General features: G+C 40.9%; 2 protein-coding genes across 3 annotated transcripts in view; one reads left to right on the top strand and one right to left on the bottom strand.

Moving 5' to 3' along the window:
* cfap210 (cilia and flagella associated protein 210) overlaps nucleotides 1-16,683 on the top strand; it is a 194,296-nt gene that overhangs the window by 59,532 nt on the left and 118,081 nt on the right. For both annotated transcript variants that reach the window (XM_087989041.1, XM_043693681.2), the window contains one exon: nucleotides 4,003-4,120. In XM_087989041.1, the coding sequence (XP_087845167.1) occupies nucleotides 4,090-4,120 (31 nt within the window). In that variant the 5' untranslated portion in view covers nucleotides 4,003-4,089. The remainder of the gene's footprint in view (nucleotides 1-4,002; nucleotides 4,121-16,683) is intronic.
* phgdh (phosphoglycerate dehydrogenase) overlaps nucleotides 1-16,683 on the bottom strand; it is a 54,933-nt gene that overhangs the window by 10,114 nt on the left and 28,136 nt on the right. Inside the window, exons 7-10 of the mRNA XM_043693686.2 lie at nucleotides 15,831-15,979; nucleotides 3,254-3,406; nucleotides 2,798-2,936; nucleotides 2,014-2,141 (exon numbers count right to left, since the gene is read on the bottom strand). Coding sequence (XP_043549621.1) covers nucleotides 2,014-2,141; nucleotides 2,798-2,936; nucleotides 3,254-3,406; nucleotides 15,831-15,979 — 569 coding nt within the window. The remainder of the gene's footprint in view (nucleotides 1-2,013; nucleotides 2,142-2,797; nucleotides 2,937-3,253; nucleotides 3,407-15,830; nucleotides 15,980-16,683) is intronic.

Genomic DNA, 16,683 nt, shown 5'->3' with positions numbered 1-16,683 from the left:
ACCTGCAAATATTGCTGTTTCTGCAAGCTCATGGAAAAACGACACACCGGAAAGAGAAATTCATCCAACCAAATATCCAAGGTTCTTCAAGATTCCATTCACCAAAACTAAATGGTTAGACTGAACTTACAGTTTTTCAATACCTGTGCATGCAGTGCACAAAGTGTTTATTGCCACATGTAACAACTGTGATAGTAGCAACACATCATGCTCTAGTTAAGGGCATGGGACCGGTGCAGTCAGCCAGTTGTCAAAGTACTATGTAATTTTTTGACGATTCTATTCCAAATACAAATTGAAGTACGGGTACACAATCCTTTATCTGAAATGCTCGGGACCAGCTGGTTTTTGGAAGTTTGAGAGTTTTGGAATAAGTGACAGTTCAAAGGAAAAAAGAACACAAGCATAGACTATTTTATAAACTGAGAAAATTCATAAAGCCAAAGTACAAAGGGATCTGGGAGTGCTAGTACAGGATTCTCTAAAGGCTGACTTGCAGGTTGAGTCTGTGGTTAAGAAAGCAAAAGTAATATTGCCATTTATTTCAAAAGGGTTGGAACTGGAATGGTAGGCCTAACATACGATGAACCACTGAAGATGCTGAGATTGTATTTGTTAGAGTTCAGAAGGTTGAGGAGAAATCTAATACAAACTTACAAGATAATGCATGGCTTAGAAAGGGTGGATGCTGGGAAATTGCTTCAGTCAGGCAGGGATACTAGGACTCGTTGGCACAGCATTTAAATTAGAGGGGGTCAATTTAAAACGGAATTGAGACGACATTTCTTCAGCCAGAGAGTGGTGGGCCTGGGGAATTCATTGCCACGGAGCACAGTGGAGGCCAGGACGTTAAATGTCTTCAAGGCAGAGATTGATAAATTCTTAATTTCACAAGGAATTAAGGGATATGAGGAGAGTGCGGGTAAATGGCATCGAAATGCCCATCAGCCATGATTGAATGGCAGAGTGGACTCGATGGGCAGAATGGCCTTCCTTCCACTCATTTCTTATGGTCAACGGTGAAATTGTAAACAAAAAATTTTCCTGAACAGTAGACTCAGTGTAACAGGCCCTGAAACAGACTGGAGGCCTGCCAGTGCTGGGCCACACCCCCCCACATCACATCTGAGCGACATGCATTGAGTGTGTGTGGGTTGGGTTAACTGTTTGCACACCAAACAACCTTGTTAATGAGATAAAAATTTCAAAAACCTTTGGATTTTGGATAAGTGGTTGTTTATCTGTACTGATGAAATGCCTTGTACACCAACTTGTTAGAAAATTAAGCTAAAATGTACACAAAAAACTTTAGCAGCTACAAGAAAAACTCCTCTTCAAATCTGTCATGTTTGGTGAATAGGAGAAATAGCATTTACTCTTCCAACCGCCTGCATTGATGCTACTTGGTCACTTTGCATTATCGAAGAAAAACATCAGCTTTAAAAAGGACCACAACCATCTATCTTTAAGCGGTTTCATTAAATTGAGGTTTTGAATGTTCGTTGCAGCCATTTCTCTCTATCAGAAACAGACAATCAAAGACAACCAGTGTTAAAAAGTTGCTGGCACAGGAGAGCCTGCTCTTTTAATCTGCATACAAACAAATTCAGCAGGTCTGGCAGCGTCAGTGGAGAAAAACAGTTATAGTTTTGAGTCCAGTAACAAATTAGTTGAATTATTTCTGTTTCAAATCTCCAGCCTCCAAGTTGTTGGCTTTCTTTTAATCTGCATCATGGAGAATCCAAGCAAATAGTACACATCATGGGTGGTCAGTATCTAAGTTTTCAGGTAGCAATTATACTTCAGTAAGCTGGTAACTGGAAATGCACTCCAAAACCATACTATTAATCCAGTCTTAAGTTTAGAAAATAGTTTTTCTGACCACAAACACAATTCATCACGAAATGTACAGGAAACGCAAAAGATTATTATGAACATTTGACAACCTGAATTAAAAACAGTTAAAACAATAGGTGTTATTTTCATGAAGAATGAAAAAAAAATCCAACTTACATCCAGTCCTGCTTCTTTTGCAAACAGGGATGCATTGATGAGGTTGACATTGTTTTCCAAATCTCCTTTAAGCCATCCTACCGCCACAGCTGAGGCAACACAATTCCCAGCATTTTTCAAGAATGTTCCTTAAAAGTTACAAAACAGCTACATAATAATCATATTCCTCTAAAAAAAAAAATCAGTTTTGTTTTTATGCCCTCTGCTGCAACCCAAGTATCCTTCTGCTCCAATCTCAATTTTAATATTTGTCTTAAATTTGCAAGTCAAACAGTCAAAGGCATTAGATTTGTTTTCTTTCAACAAGTCCTGGAAGCTGAGTAAATACAGTCAAAAAGAAAATCAGTTAGGGAAAATATTATTGACTATTCCACACAATACAGATTAGAAAACCAAATCATCCAGGAATCTGCTCTGTCTTATAACTGAAAACTTGATCCTGAGCAAATTTAATTGTAGGCAACTACTTCAGATACAGTAAAACCTCAGCTCAGCTATGACCAGCACAAAAGTTTTAGGTAAACATTAAGTCGGACATCTTTGATCCCAAAATAAGTGACAGTGTGCTTAAATTCTGGATTCAGGTTAGGAGCCAGAAAGTATAACAGACTTAAACGACTACTTATAGCTAGGACATGCCACATTCTCGTACATCAATTCCCTTTTAACATTAATGTCATTACTTCAATGTAAACAACGAACATACAGCCCTTCCAAAATGGTGCAGAGCTCTTATTAAATAAAAAGGGGTTGCTGACAATGTATGTCCAAGTTGTGTTTTTACCTTGTGTTGTAACTTGTACATTGATTTTACCATTTCCTTGTCCAGTACATGCTTTCGCCACCAAACCAAGTGCTTCCCCAAGCTGGATCCAGGGTTTGGTTTCAGGGGCCATTGCATGGCTAACAGCGTGGGCATTAATCTAACAAAGGACATAGAACAATGTCAAATCTAACATTAAAAATAAAGTAATACCAACTCACACAAGAAAATTGCCCAATATAAAATCAGAGGCTAATACACTAAGTTTTACAGTGAAGTTCAAATATTTTATAACACTTCAAAGGTTTGAAATAACTATTTAATGCTTTAAGCAATATAAACTTGTAAACCTTTATGCTTCCCTTTGTGTTAATGCTTTTATTGAATGACATTTATTGCAAGACATTTTCCTTTCAGTTTTACTATGTAATTTCCCGGTTTAGAATGCTTAAATAACACAGCAGCTTTGCTACATACCACTCCAACTAATGACTTGCCAGTCACCATGTCCACAATTTGAGTTGCAATGTCCTTTCCACAGCGTTTCTGGGCTTCATGGGTGCTGGCACCTAGATGTGGACAACTGACTACATTTGGATGTTTCACGAGAGAAAGATTCTTAGGGGGTTCCTGAGAGCAACAAAAAAAAGTACAAAATTTTAAAATGAGAAATGCAGGATTCTTTATTTGCATTGTTTGATGGTTGAAATGCAATGAAAATTGTTATCTGCGATACAGATAAAGCAGTATGCACGCCAGTTGAAAATATCAAATGTTTACCAGCTCAATCCAGATAACAATAGAAATGCATAACTCAGAACAAAGTTACATTGAATATAGTCAGCAATTCTCAGTTTCAACAACTTTTTCCTTGATACGATGTCAGTCATGCAAAACCTTTAGGGTTTTTTTTAAAAAAGCTGTCTATATACAACTTTGCCTTGTCTGCTCATTCAACCCTACTGCAAATATGCAAACATTAGAGAAATGGCTGAACTCAGCATATAAGCTTGCTGTGGCCATGTGATTTGCTGGATTCAAGCAACATATAGGAAACTTCTTGTCTAATTTGTCATCAAGGCGTGAACCTCTACACAGACTCACCGCTAAAGATAGGCAGTAGTTGGGAGCAGAGAAAAAAAAAATACACCTTTCCCCAGAATCAAGCAACAATTGATGACAACCAGTATTCCAACTAATTATATTTTCATCTGCTTGGATTTCAGATCCATAGGCAGAAGCAACATCTGAAAGTCAATGCAGTGCATGGCTGTGCCATTCAATTTGAGAATGTTGCTGTGGTACCAAGACAAATGATAGAACTCATCTTGCTGCTTGATACAGGTAAGGCAAGACTTGGTAAAAAGTTTATGCAGCAAGGATAACCAGATGGATCTTCATTCACAGTATTGATGCCGATATTACACTAATTGTGAAACAGCACCGAGCTATTGTCTTTACTGTGAGCACTTTAATAAATGCTTGTTTGGGACCAAGTGTTACTGAGAGCCTCTGCAAAGCATCTTCCTCAAACTGGTTTCTATTTGCTTCGAAGTATGTTACTTTGCTTGCAGCCATATCATCTTGACATGACAAACAAGGGAAATTAAATTAAATTGCTAACCCACTGCCAAGTGCAGCACTCCCTGTGGAGAGAGTTGAGGTTAAGACAGTGTATGAAAACTTCCCAATTAAACAAGCGGCAACACCTTGACATGCACTGCAAGTCATCAACTCAGCAATGACATTGCTTGTTTTTCAGATTCAAACTACACACCAAGTTACAAGGTCTTCTAGTGTTGCTGGAAGTGGTGATGCAAGGGTGGCATTACAGCATCATGGTCACAATGGTTGCTAAAGTACGAATGATACAGAGGTGGTGTGATAGCCTAAGATTGCCTCTTGCACAAAAGGAAGAATCATTAGCCCAAGTAATTGACAGGAGAGATGTTAAAGCACATCCATGCAAGCAACCAAGGAATTGAGCTTCCTGGGTAAATGAGAGATTAAAGGACCATATCAGCCAGTGATCCAGCCTGATATCAATTACCAAGTTAATCAACTAAAGAACCATTACTATAGATAAAGCTTGGAGTGGATCTCTTCACTTCCACAAGAACAAATTATCTTGTCACTGTCAATGACGATCTGGATGTTAACCAATATCAGTGAAAATATACTTTAGTCACTGAGGCATTCCAGACATTGAGGATCATGTGTTGAATGACAATTTACAAATGAAGAATTTAGACACTTGATAAATAATTGGGATATGCAGCACCATATATTATCTCCACACTATCTCCAGTCAAATGGAAAGATTGAGGCAACCCTCTGCCCTGCAGCTCTTCCCAGTATTCACTGCTCTTAGGTATAAAATCCCACAATGAACCTGAGCCTATAATGGATGCACTACCATCAGCTGTCACTGCTTCCAATTGGCAATGATGAGCCACTAGCCTTTGATTAGTTTGCAGCATTCTGCTGTAAAGGACGAACACCATTGTTGTATTCAATTATGAAAAGCCACTTAAAATTCCTGAAATCCATTTAGTTCCTTCAGGTCTCCATCACAAAGGAGGCTTCCCCAGAGGTTTGGTGACTGATGGATATAATCCTATTGGCCTGACAAGGGCCTGGTTGTTGACTTTGTTGCTCTTCCACAGGTGTACCAGACTTGCTGAATTTCTCCAGCAGTGTGGTTATTTCAGATTTCCAGAATCTGCAGTATTTTGCTTTTATCACAAGAGAATGTCTAGTAATCAATAATTACATCTTGATTATTCTTTATAAAATATATTGGCAAATTAGTGTGGTAAATTAATGTAATTAGCAATATTTTAATTCTTTGATTAAATGGGTATTTAGGTTATAATAATCTTTTGTATTCTGTTTAGATAGTAAGAGAAAATGAGAAAGGGAGAAAGAATGCTGAAGTAGACCATTAATGCTGTGTAAAAAAAAGGTCAAGGATTTTGTCTTGCATTCTAAGGAAGTACTACAGTGAAGGAAAAACATTTACACAGTGGAGAGGAATGTGCTGACACATTGGCAAATGAATCCTAGTAGAGGCCAACACAGGGCATTTCTTACATTTAAAATACACAAAGGTCCAATATTCACTATTTTGTGTGTTTGAAAACAGTACTTTGATTATCTTTCTTAAAAATAAGCCAATCTCCTACCCAGCAAAGACAGCATAGAGTACAAGTTCTGCTCAGTATAAGAGCCACCACTAACAGAATGCTGCTTCAAACAATAAAGGAATAAATAATGTGGTATATGTGAACTGTATATCCAAAGACTGGCAGATTGTATCAAACTACATTGTTCTGTCTCTTTGAAAGGTGCTGACTCTACCAAAGCAGCCCTAGCTTGCAAAACTCAGGTGTCCAACATTAGATCAGATTCTGCAAGCAAAACAACATCATGAGTTACATGAGTGTGCAAAGACATATGCCAACAACTAGCTTATTAATACACAGGTATCTATTTCTTGAGAGATAAAGATCATATACACACTGCCTGTTTCAACTTGCCAAAAATAGGTCTCGGCCATTCTCGGATTCATTTCTCAGGGCAACACCAAGACTAATCAAAGCTAACCTCCAATGATTAAAATTCAAAGTTTGACAATAAACTGTTAATCATCATTGAGTTCATGCATCTCTGGACAGAGTAGGTCTAAAAAAAGTTAACAAACAGTGAAATTCACAGCTGACCTTTGAAGAACCGGTGTGGGACAGCTCATAACACAGGAACAGATAAGTGCATAGTTTTTAATGTGTAGTGAGTAGAGGGGGTTCTTTCTTGATTATGTTTTATTGAGATCGGTCTCTTCATTAAATTTAAAAAATCTAAACCACAAGTACTAAGTTAGCCTGGAGCACTGTCTTTTTCTTAAAAAAAAGAGTAAAATGATGGTGCTATTTTTCTGGGTCTACAGATTGTGAAAGAGTGAGGATGGCCTTTAGTAGAGTGGAGTGATGTGCTTTTCCTGTCGGATGTGGAAGTTTAGTGAGAGTTTCCATGTTATTGATGATTGTGTCTGTAGACAGTGTCTTTGGTTGCAAATCCTATCAGATCACATGAATCAGATGAAGTGGCAGTTACAGGCAATGAGGAATTTACAAGAGCAAGGGGGTGCGATGAATGGCAGTTATTGGAAGGGAGAACAGCCACAGAAACACAATCAGGTAGATGGGCCAACTCCAGAAAAGGCAGGAGAGGTAGGCAGAATTTCTCTGTAACTATCCCCTTTTCAAACAAGTATGCTGTTTTGGAAAATGTGGGGGGCGATGTACTCTCAGGGGAACGTAGCACAAACAACCAAGTTTCTATTATTGAGACAGGCTCTAATGTAATGAGGCATACGTCGAATTCCAAATGATCGATTTTAATAGGGGACTCTCTAGTCAGAGGTACAGACAGACGATTCTGTGGCCAGCAGTAAAAAAAAATCAAAGTGGTGTGTTGCCTCCATGGGGCTAGGATCAAGGATATCTTAGAGAGGGACCAGCAGGAGGTCATTGTATACATTGGAACTAACAAAAGAATCTTTATCCTTTTCCCCTTAAGGGAGAATATAGGAAGCTAGGTAGGAATTTTAAAAAGTCGCCGAGGGTGGTCATATCGGGATTACTTCTGGTGCTACGAGCTAGAGGGTAGGAATAGGAGGATAGAGCAGATGATTGCGTGGCTGAGGAGCCTGTGCAGAGGAGAAGGGTTCACATTTTTGGATCATTGCAATCTCTTCTGGGGTAGAAGTGACCTGCACAAGGAGGATGGATTGCACCAGAACTGGAAGGGGACCAAATGGGCCAATGGGCTGAGTGGCAGCAGATGGAGTTTAATTTAGATAAATGAGAGGAGTTAATTTCATTAAAAAAAACAAATGAGAGCAGAACTTATAAACTTAATGATAAGTTGGTGAGTGTTGCTTATACACTTAATGCTAATGGGGAATGTTACTGAACAAAGAGACCTTGGCGTGCAAGTTCATAGTTCCTTGAAACTGGAGTTGCAGGTAAATAGAACAGTGTAGAAGGCATTTTGTACACGTTCCGTTATTGGTCAGACCATGGAGTATAGGAGTTGGGAGGTTATGCTGTGGCTATACAGGACATTGGTTAGGCCACTTTTGGAATTCTGGTCCTATCGGAAAGATGTTGTGAAACTTGAAAGGGGTCAGTAAAGATTTACGAGGGTGTTGCCAGGGTTGGAGGATTTGAACCGTAGGGAGAGGCTGAATAGACTGGGGCTCTTTTCCCAGGAGTGTCAGAGGCGGATGGGTGACCTTATAGAGGTTTATAAAATCGTGAGGAGCATGGATAGGATAAATAAACAAGGTCTTTCCCCGGAGGTGGGGAGTCTCGAACTAGAGGATATAGGCTTAGGTGAGAGGGGAAGAATTTAAAAGGGACCTAAGCAGCAACTCTCTCATGCAGATGCTGGTGCATTTACAGAATGAGTTGCAAGAGGAAGTGGTGGAGCATTTAAAAGGCATGCGGATGAGTTTATGAATAGGAAGGGTTTAGAAGGTTACAGGCCAAGCACTGGCAAATGGGACTAGATTAGGTTAGGATATCTTGTTGGCAAGGACAACTTGGACCGAAGGGTCTTTTTCCATGCAGTACATCTCTGTGACTCTTAACATTCCCTGTAGAAACGCTTCTACCAATCAGTCCCAATAAATCAGAACTTACCTCTTATACAGCATCAAGGTTGTTTTCGTTTTACTTTCATATTTCTTGTAAGTGATCTTGATGCATGGAAGACAAAATACTTTGACAGAGCATGTTTTATTATCAGAGGAGAAAGTGAGGACTGAAGATCAGAGTTAGAGTGTGGTACTGGAAAAGCACAGCCAGTCAGCATCCCAGGAGCAGGAGAATCTACGTTTTGGGCATAAGCCCTTCATCAGGAATGAGGCTGGTTGGCCAAGGGGACAGAGATAAATGGGAGGTGAATGGGGCTGGAGGGGCAGGAAGGTAGCTGGGAATGCAATAAGTAGATGAAGGCGGGGGTGAAAGTGATAGGTTGAAGGGGAGGTTGGGGCAGATAGGTGGGAAGGAAGATGGACAGCTAGGACCGTTTAAGAGGGTGGTGACAAGTTGGAAGATTGGACTGGGATAAAGTGAGGGGAGGGGAAAAAAAAAGAAACTGGTGAAATCGGGGGGGGGGGGGGGCGGGGAAGCGCAGGAAAATGTGGACGTACGTTTTGCAATTCTTGCGGTGGCAGGGGAAAGTGCAAGGAGGGGAGCGTGGGTTGATGGGGGCTGTGAACCTGACAAGGGAATCGTGGAGGGAATGGTCTCTCTGAAACGAAGAGGAGGTGGGGAGGGAAATACATCTCTGATGGTGGGGTCTGTTTGTACATGGCAGAGGATGATGCAGTGTATTCAGAGGCTGGTGGAGTGGAAGGTGAGGACGGGGTGGTTCTGTCCTTGTTACGATTGGAGGGGTGGGGTTCAAAAGAGCAGAAGTGCGGGAAGTGGAGATTTACTGGGAGGGCATCATTGACCACATGGGAGAGGAAATTGCGGTCTTTGTAGGTGGCCACCATTTGGGATGCTCTATGGTGCAACTGGTGCTCCTGGGAGCAGATGAAACAGAGGCGGAGGAATTGGAAATAGGGGATCACATTTTTACAGGAGGCAGGGTGGGAGGTGGTGTAGTCCAGGTAGCTGAGAGAGTCGGTGGGTTTGTAGTGAATGTCCATGTTGGGCCTGCTGACAGAAATGGAGATGGAAGGGTCCAGGAAGGGGAGGAAGGTGTCAGAGATGGTCCAGGTGAACATGAAGTTGGGGGTGGAAGGTGTTTGTGAAGTTGATGAACTGTTCAACCTCCTCATGGGAGCATGAGGTAGCGCTGATACAGTCATTGACGTACTGGAGGAAAGGATGGGGAATGGTGCCATGCATGCTGCGGAAGATGGACTGTTCCACGTACCTAGTGAAGAGGCAGGCATAACTAGGGCCCATGTGAATGCCCATGGCTAGCCCTTTGGTTTCCAGCATCTGCAGTCATTGGTCTGGTTGAAGGGTGAAAATAGAGTCTAGATTAGAGTAGTGCTGAAAAAGCACAGTTCAGGCAGCATCCGGAGTAGTAAAATCGACGTTTCGGGCAAATGCCTGTATTCCTGAAGGGCTTTTGCCCGAAACGTCGATTTTACTGCTCCTCGGATGCTGCCTGAACTGCTGTGCTTTTCCAGCACCACTCTAATCTAGACTCAGGTGGAAGGGGGAGGATTGGGAGGAGAAATTGTTGAGAGTGAGAACCAGTTCAGCCAGTCAATGAGTGTGCGTCAGTGGAAGAGTACTGATTGGGTCGGCGTGAAAAGAAACAGAGGGCTTGGAGGCTTTCATCATGGCGGATAGACGTGTACAGGTATTGGATGTCCATGGTGAAGATAAGGCGTTGGGGGCTGGGGAAGTGAAAATAATGGAGGTGGAGCCCCAAATATAGGTAGGGAAATCCTGGACTAAGGGGAACAGGATGGTGTCAAGGTACGCAGAGATAAGTTCAGCGGGGCAGGAGCAGGCTGAGAATGGGTGGACCAGGACAGTCAGGTTTGTAAATTTTGGTTAAGAAGTAAAATCGGACAGTCCAGGGTTCCTGGACTATGATGGTGGAGGCTGTGGATGGGAGATCCCCAGAGGTGATGAGGTTGTGGATGGTCTGGGAGACAATGGTTTGGTGATGGGAAGTGAGGTAGTGGTTGAGGGGTAGTGGGAGGTGTCTGCGAGTCTGCACCTGGTTTTAGCAGTATAAAAAGGTCAGTGTGCCAAACTACCACAGTGTCCCCCCCCTTATGTACTGGTTTAACAGTGATGCTGGGGTTGGAAGGAGGGGGTGGAGGGCTGCACATTGTGAGGGTGAGAGTTGAAATGGGGGGGGGGGGGGGGGGAAAGAGAGGTGAACAAGTTGAGGCAGTCAATGTCTAGTGGCAGTTGAAAATGAAGAGGTCAAGGGTGGGTAACAGACTAGCATGGGACATCCAAGTGGACGGGGTGTGTTGGAAGCACAAGGGATCCTCGGAGGGCAGATAGGAGACTTGATGGAAAAAGTAAACCCAGAGGCAGAGGGAGCTGAAGAAATGTTCAATGTCGCAACACATGTTGAACTAATTGATCCAGGAACAGTGGGATGAGGACTGATCGTTCACCCTCAGGTGAGAGGCAGTTCCGAGGACATGGTGAAAATACAGCAGGGCTGGGAGCTAGGACCTGGGAGTGGGGGGTGTGGAGACTGTCACTGGAGTGGGTGTTGTTATAGGATCTTGTGACGTCACCAACAGAAGTGTCATCGGTCATGGGGCAGAAGTGGGGCCTTCGGTGGTATCCACAAGGGCGGAAATGACAAACACGTGAAGTTAATATGTCGTCAGCTGAGTTCCAATTAGTGATGTCAGTGGGGGGCGGAAGTGATGGGATGCATGACTTTGGTGATGTTGTCACTGGTGTTCCGTTAAGTGATGTTACTGGGGGCAGAAGTGGCTGCAGCAGTGGAACCTGTCGGAGCAGGGTAGACTATGTGTTGGTCCCAGTGGCGGTGGATCTTGCAGTGGTCATGGAGGCAGTTGTCTTGGCAGCAGATTGTGGAAGCAGCATGGTTGGCAGTGGCTGTGGTCTATGGGGCAGCAGTGGGAGTGACATCAACGTTCACCGTGGCGGTGATGGCTGCTTGGCTAATAGTTTCCGAGCCGCTTGAGGCCTGCAGAAGTTTCTGCACTGGTCGAGGAATCCCAAGTACTAAGGTAGGTACTTGAGAATTTGTTGTACTTATGGTCTTTGATGTCAGACTTGTTGTAGAAAAAGCATTTGTTCAGAATTATTCATTCTAAGGATGAAGAACAGTAGAGGTCCTTTGCAGGTCTGGAACAGTGTGGCCCTGAGCCATGGCAGGTTTGACTGCAGGGAGAGTAGGTGGTGGCATATGGCTGCAAGTGAGGAGCAGAGAATCCAGAAGGAGAACCAGATGTTTTATCACCACTACAGTTGATGCTTCTCCTGGACCTCAGCTGCTGCCTGACCTGCTGTGCTTTTCCAGCACCACACTCTCGATTACCAAATTAAATGGTTGAAGTCTATGTGAAATGTGAGAAAAACTGAGTATACAAGATATCATGGGTAATTTGACAAGATACGTAATGATCCCAACTGACAGTAATGAGAGACAAGTCTGATCCTAGAGTGTGACCTGGCCTCAATTTTTCTTATCGCTTACACTTCTCTAAATGCATCCACTTCTCGGCCTCCTGCTCTCTTTGACTTGTAAAAATTAGAGAGCAAATATTCTGGAAATATCTTCCCTTGTGACTTTAGATAAAGGAACAGCAAGCAACATGATTTCTTGAAAATACCTTTATTTGAAATTCACCAGAACAAACTAGACAAGTCAGATCTAAGATCAATTTTCCTCCCCTTTAGAATCAATTTCCCAAACAAGAATGTATTTGAACCTACACCACAGATAGTTCATAACCTGACTAATGACCGAAAAACTGTTGACAGTTGTTTCTTCCACAAAACTTGCACGGGTAATGTTCCATCGCAGCCTTCCTCTTTAGCATTTTAATTCTTGAACTGCATGGAGACGCCTCTCCATGGAATGCAAAGAATTCCACATCAGCCTCATTCACTTCAAAGACCCATCCACCACACTCATACTCTCTTCCAATTTCTTCTATCAGGCAGATGCAGAAGCTTAACACATGTACTAACAGGTTCAAGAACATTTTCTTCCCTGCTGTTAGACAGGTGAATAGACTTCCCTCATTTCAAATGAAATGTTGATCTTGCTTTTGAGTATCTTGTATGCCTCCCTGTCTAAACACCTCATGATCTGTATGTCTCTGCATGTTATGATCTGCTTGTACTGCACACAAAAAAACTTCACTGTATTTATGTAACACCAATAAATCAAATGTCGCTTCTAACCTGACTTACCTGTTACCCTGAATGATGAAGTTCCACTATTATTGTTAGCAAATCAAGGAAAACCAACATAACAGGCTCACTACCAAAACAAATCAAAAAACTACTGGAACTCAAACAAAAACAAACTGCTAGAAAATCTCAGCAGGTCTGACAGCATCTGTGGAAAGATTGGGGAGTTAATGTTTCAGATCTGGATCATTGACCCTGGAGTTTTTCCAACAGTTTCTCTTGTTGTCACTAGCAACAGGACATTTCTGGTCCATGTTCAACACCAACTGCACAAAATCACAAACATGGAACACGAGACTTTATAATGGTTCCTCTATCTTTTCCTTCACAGTTTTAAAATGGCTGCTGTGCCTAGCCTGCTGCAGACTAGTAAGGTATTGTCTCATGAAGGAAAGCTTTGAGACAATAAGCTTCAGTAAGAATGCAAGCATCTTTCTTGCAAGAATATCACTAAGGAAAATCATAGGGTACAGTACAAGTTCCTCTACAATACTTCACCTATACAACAATCAAGTACAATACAGCAGAGAAGTATTTTAAAAGGTTGTCCATAGCAGTTCATCTACTAGTACAAGCAGAGAAATTTTAAAAACAAAGATTAAAAGCAAATCTTACTTCAGTACCTCAGCGAAGAACTGCTTTAAAAAATGCTAGTCTTCCATTGTAAGGCACAGACATAATAATGGCAATTCATTCAAGGGTGTAAGAACTCTTAGTTGTGGGCAAAGTTTTCTAAATAATAATCAGGGGTAAAAAAGTAACAGGGACTTAGACAGTTTTGAGTTAAATGAAGGCAGACCCTGTTTGACTAACTTAATTACTTTTTTGATGAAGTAACAGATGGTTGTTGAAGGGAAACTCAAGTTATGGAGTAAATTCAAGACAGATCAATAGATTTGTAGGAACTGATGACATCATGGGATTAGTGGAGAACATGAACAATTAGATGATCAGCCATAATCTAGAATGGCCAAAAAGACTCAAAAGGACTGGGTAGCCTATTCTTGGTCTTGTGTATTTAATGTTCTTCCGGAAGCAGAAATTTGTAACAGTTTCTCCCAAGTGCTCTTTGCAACAACTTTCTCCCTTTTCCCTTTTCTTCCAGCAACTTATCCGCTTTGTAGCCTCACTGTCTTCCTCTCTACTATGCTATAATCTAAAAGGAACATATATTATTGCACCCATGTATAGAAGCAAGTCATCTATGCAGAATTGTTGCAGAGTAAAGTCCATCAACACAGCCACATCACACCCTGTAGACTTTAGCAATTGAAGATTCTGGAATCTGCATCCACTGGCTATTATTGCAAATGTAGAAATCAATTAGCTCCTAACATGCAAGTGGATGATTATTCCTTGAAATAATACTAGAGGTCTACCCTGCTGCAGAATACATATTCAACCTATATGAGGTTAAGGGAGTGTTCCAGTTGGAGTACTGAGCTCCCCAAGTGACAGTACAGGTATCAAGTTATCACATACTATTAGTATTATAATTTATAGTTCTGTCTGCTTTCAGCAGATGCTGAGCATTCACTAAAGCCCTCATCTTAATGGCATCTAGAGAAGCTCACACCAGAATCACGTGCACATGCTGCAGAGACTTATTTTGGAAGCAAAACAGCACTCCTAGTGCCAAACAAAATATCAATGAACTCAAATATTACAACCTTAGCTTTTCAAAAACAGACCGAAATATGTACCAGATTCCAACAAAACAATTAATTCTACTTTTTCTGGATATGATGCATAAATTTCACCAGAGAAAAATACCCAGACCTCAAGAATAAATATATTATAGGACAGCAGTATCCAAAACAGCTGCTACCAGGGCTTAAAATTATCTGGGACAAACTATAGTTGTCATGGAAGTATTTACATAACCTTCTATACTGGACACCAACACATCAGATTGGTTTGGATATGCTCCAAGTTCCCAGTTGTCATAGCATGCTTTATTTCAATGAAGTTTTGACAAAGGCTAAAAAGATGCTTACACTTTACATTAGAAGCATGCGAAATAGTTGATGATAATTATGTAGCAATATTTCACTAACATTGATATCTATAGAAAATTGTTATTGTATTCAGATTGTTGCTTCTGTGCACTGTTTTATATCAATTTTTACTGGTAGTTTTTGGCACATTGAATAATTATTGATTAGCGAACAGGTTTCTTGGAGTGAAATTGATAAAACAAAGAACTGCAGATGATGGAACATCAAACAAAGACAGAAATTGCTGGAGAAGGGTTCTGAAGGTGGTCACTGGACTTGAAACTTTACCTCTGCTTTCTCTCCAGAGATTGCCAGACCTGCTGAGCTTTTCCAGCAATTTCTGTTTTAGTGTGGTTAACACCGGTGCCCTAATTGCAGAGGGAGGGCCCCAAAGGAGAACAACACTCCTTAAGTTATAAATGCTGACATTTTGGCCTCAGTTTGAAAGAGGCCCAACACTGAGGATGTCAATGCACTTAAAGGACTCAAAGTTCACTTTTATCATTTACTAAATGCTCCAGCCGAGGCATCTTTATCTTCCAACCCCTGTAGTGATGTTTCTTTGGATACCTGATATTCTACATCTGTGAACAGCAGTTACTCAGGCAAATGAGTCAAGCTCATGGTGGAAGAAGAACAGAAAGGCAAATGTTCTAAACTGACATTCCTCTGGGAAGAGAAGGAAATCCAATCACAAGTCTACCATGGTAAAATCTTAGGTAAGGCTACAAGACATAAAAGTTGGAGGTGGCCATTTGGCCCTCTAAACCTGCTCTACCATTCAACGGAGATTATGGCTGATCATTTACCTTAACTACACCTTTTTCCCCATTTCCCTCAATATCCAAAAATATTTTTGCATTAAAAAAAAGCACACTACAAAGTTAACCAATACCATATAACAAGAGCCACTGCACTTCAAAATGCTTCAGTGAATTTCTTTTTGAAGTTTTTCAACTTGATGTAGAGCAATATAAATGCAGTTACAATAAATAAATTCTAAGTTCGAAAATTGTTACACATTGCTGATTGTAGGACAAACAAAACTTCAGCATTATTCACTTCAATAATTCTAATGAAAGAATGCAATATACAAATTCTTCGTACCTCTTCAAATACATCCAGTCCTGCACCACCACATTGTCCAGATTCCAATGCCCGAAGTAATGCTTCCTCATCAATAATACCTCCTCGAGCACAATTAATAACTTTGACTCCCTTTTTACATTTGGCAAAGGTTTCATCATTCAACAAACCTAAATATTACAATATAAAAAAGATTATAAAAAGGATACTGCAAGATAATTAGGTATTTTAAATCATACTTGAAGTGTGCGCTTCCAAATTATTGATTTATACTAAATTAGATCATTTAGATTAATTCAGAAGCTCTCTCAAAACAATACAACTTAATTCACCAAAGTTTATCCAGTGAGTGACTGTACCAGATATACTAAGATAATCTTGGAGATTAGCTGAATAAATTTATATCAGCTGAATTGATGTTGGGACATCAGTTGGCCTGAAATCTCCTGGGTTAAGGGAGGAAAATTCAGCCCTGATGGCTGGTCTGGATTACCAGCCATGCTGAACGTGGAAGAATGGATAAGGAGATGACAGATCTGGCTGTCCACAGTCAACTGACATTCATTGTTGCAGTTGTCCCACAAATTAAATATTTGGAGTTGCCCATGTAACAATACCCAAAACAATTTAGTGTCTCTAAGACAGGAAACTGACATGGTAGAGCTCAAAGAAATACTATTTATGTCATGCTATTTAAACATTGCTAAAATGCGAAGCAAAATGGAAAATGTCTGTTGCATAACTAAGCAGACAAGATATTTTACATTACTAAATGATGTAAGTATACATGTACATTGACAACCACACCCAAGATATTATTAGACACGACAGGCGAATTGACGAAGAGGAGAACTGTAAGAAACAATGAAAAGCT

Source organism: Chiloscyllium plagiosum, unplaced genomic scaffold (assembly GCF_037043375.1).
Source record: "Chiloscyllium plagiosum isolate Xiang-an unplaced genomic scaffold, Cpla_swu_hap1 HiC_scaffold_7, whole genome shotgun sequence".
Classification (NCBI taxonomy): domain Eukaryota; kingdom Metazoa; phylum Chordata; class Chondrichthyes; order Orectolobiformes; family Hemiscylliidae; genus Chiloscyllium; species Chiloscyllium plagiosum.
Note: the sequence above shows the minus strand (reverse complement) of the source record. Positions and strands in the feature narration are given on the sequence as shown.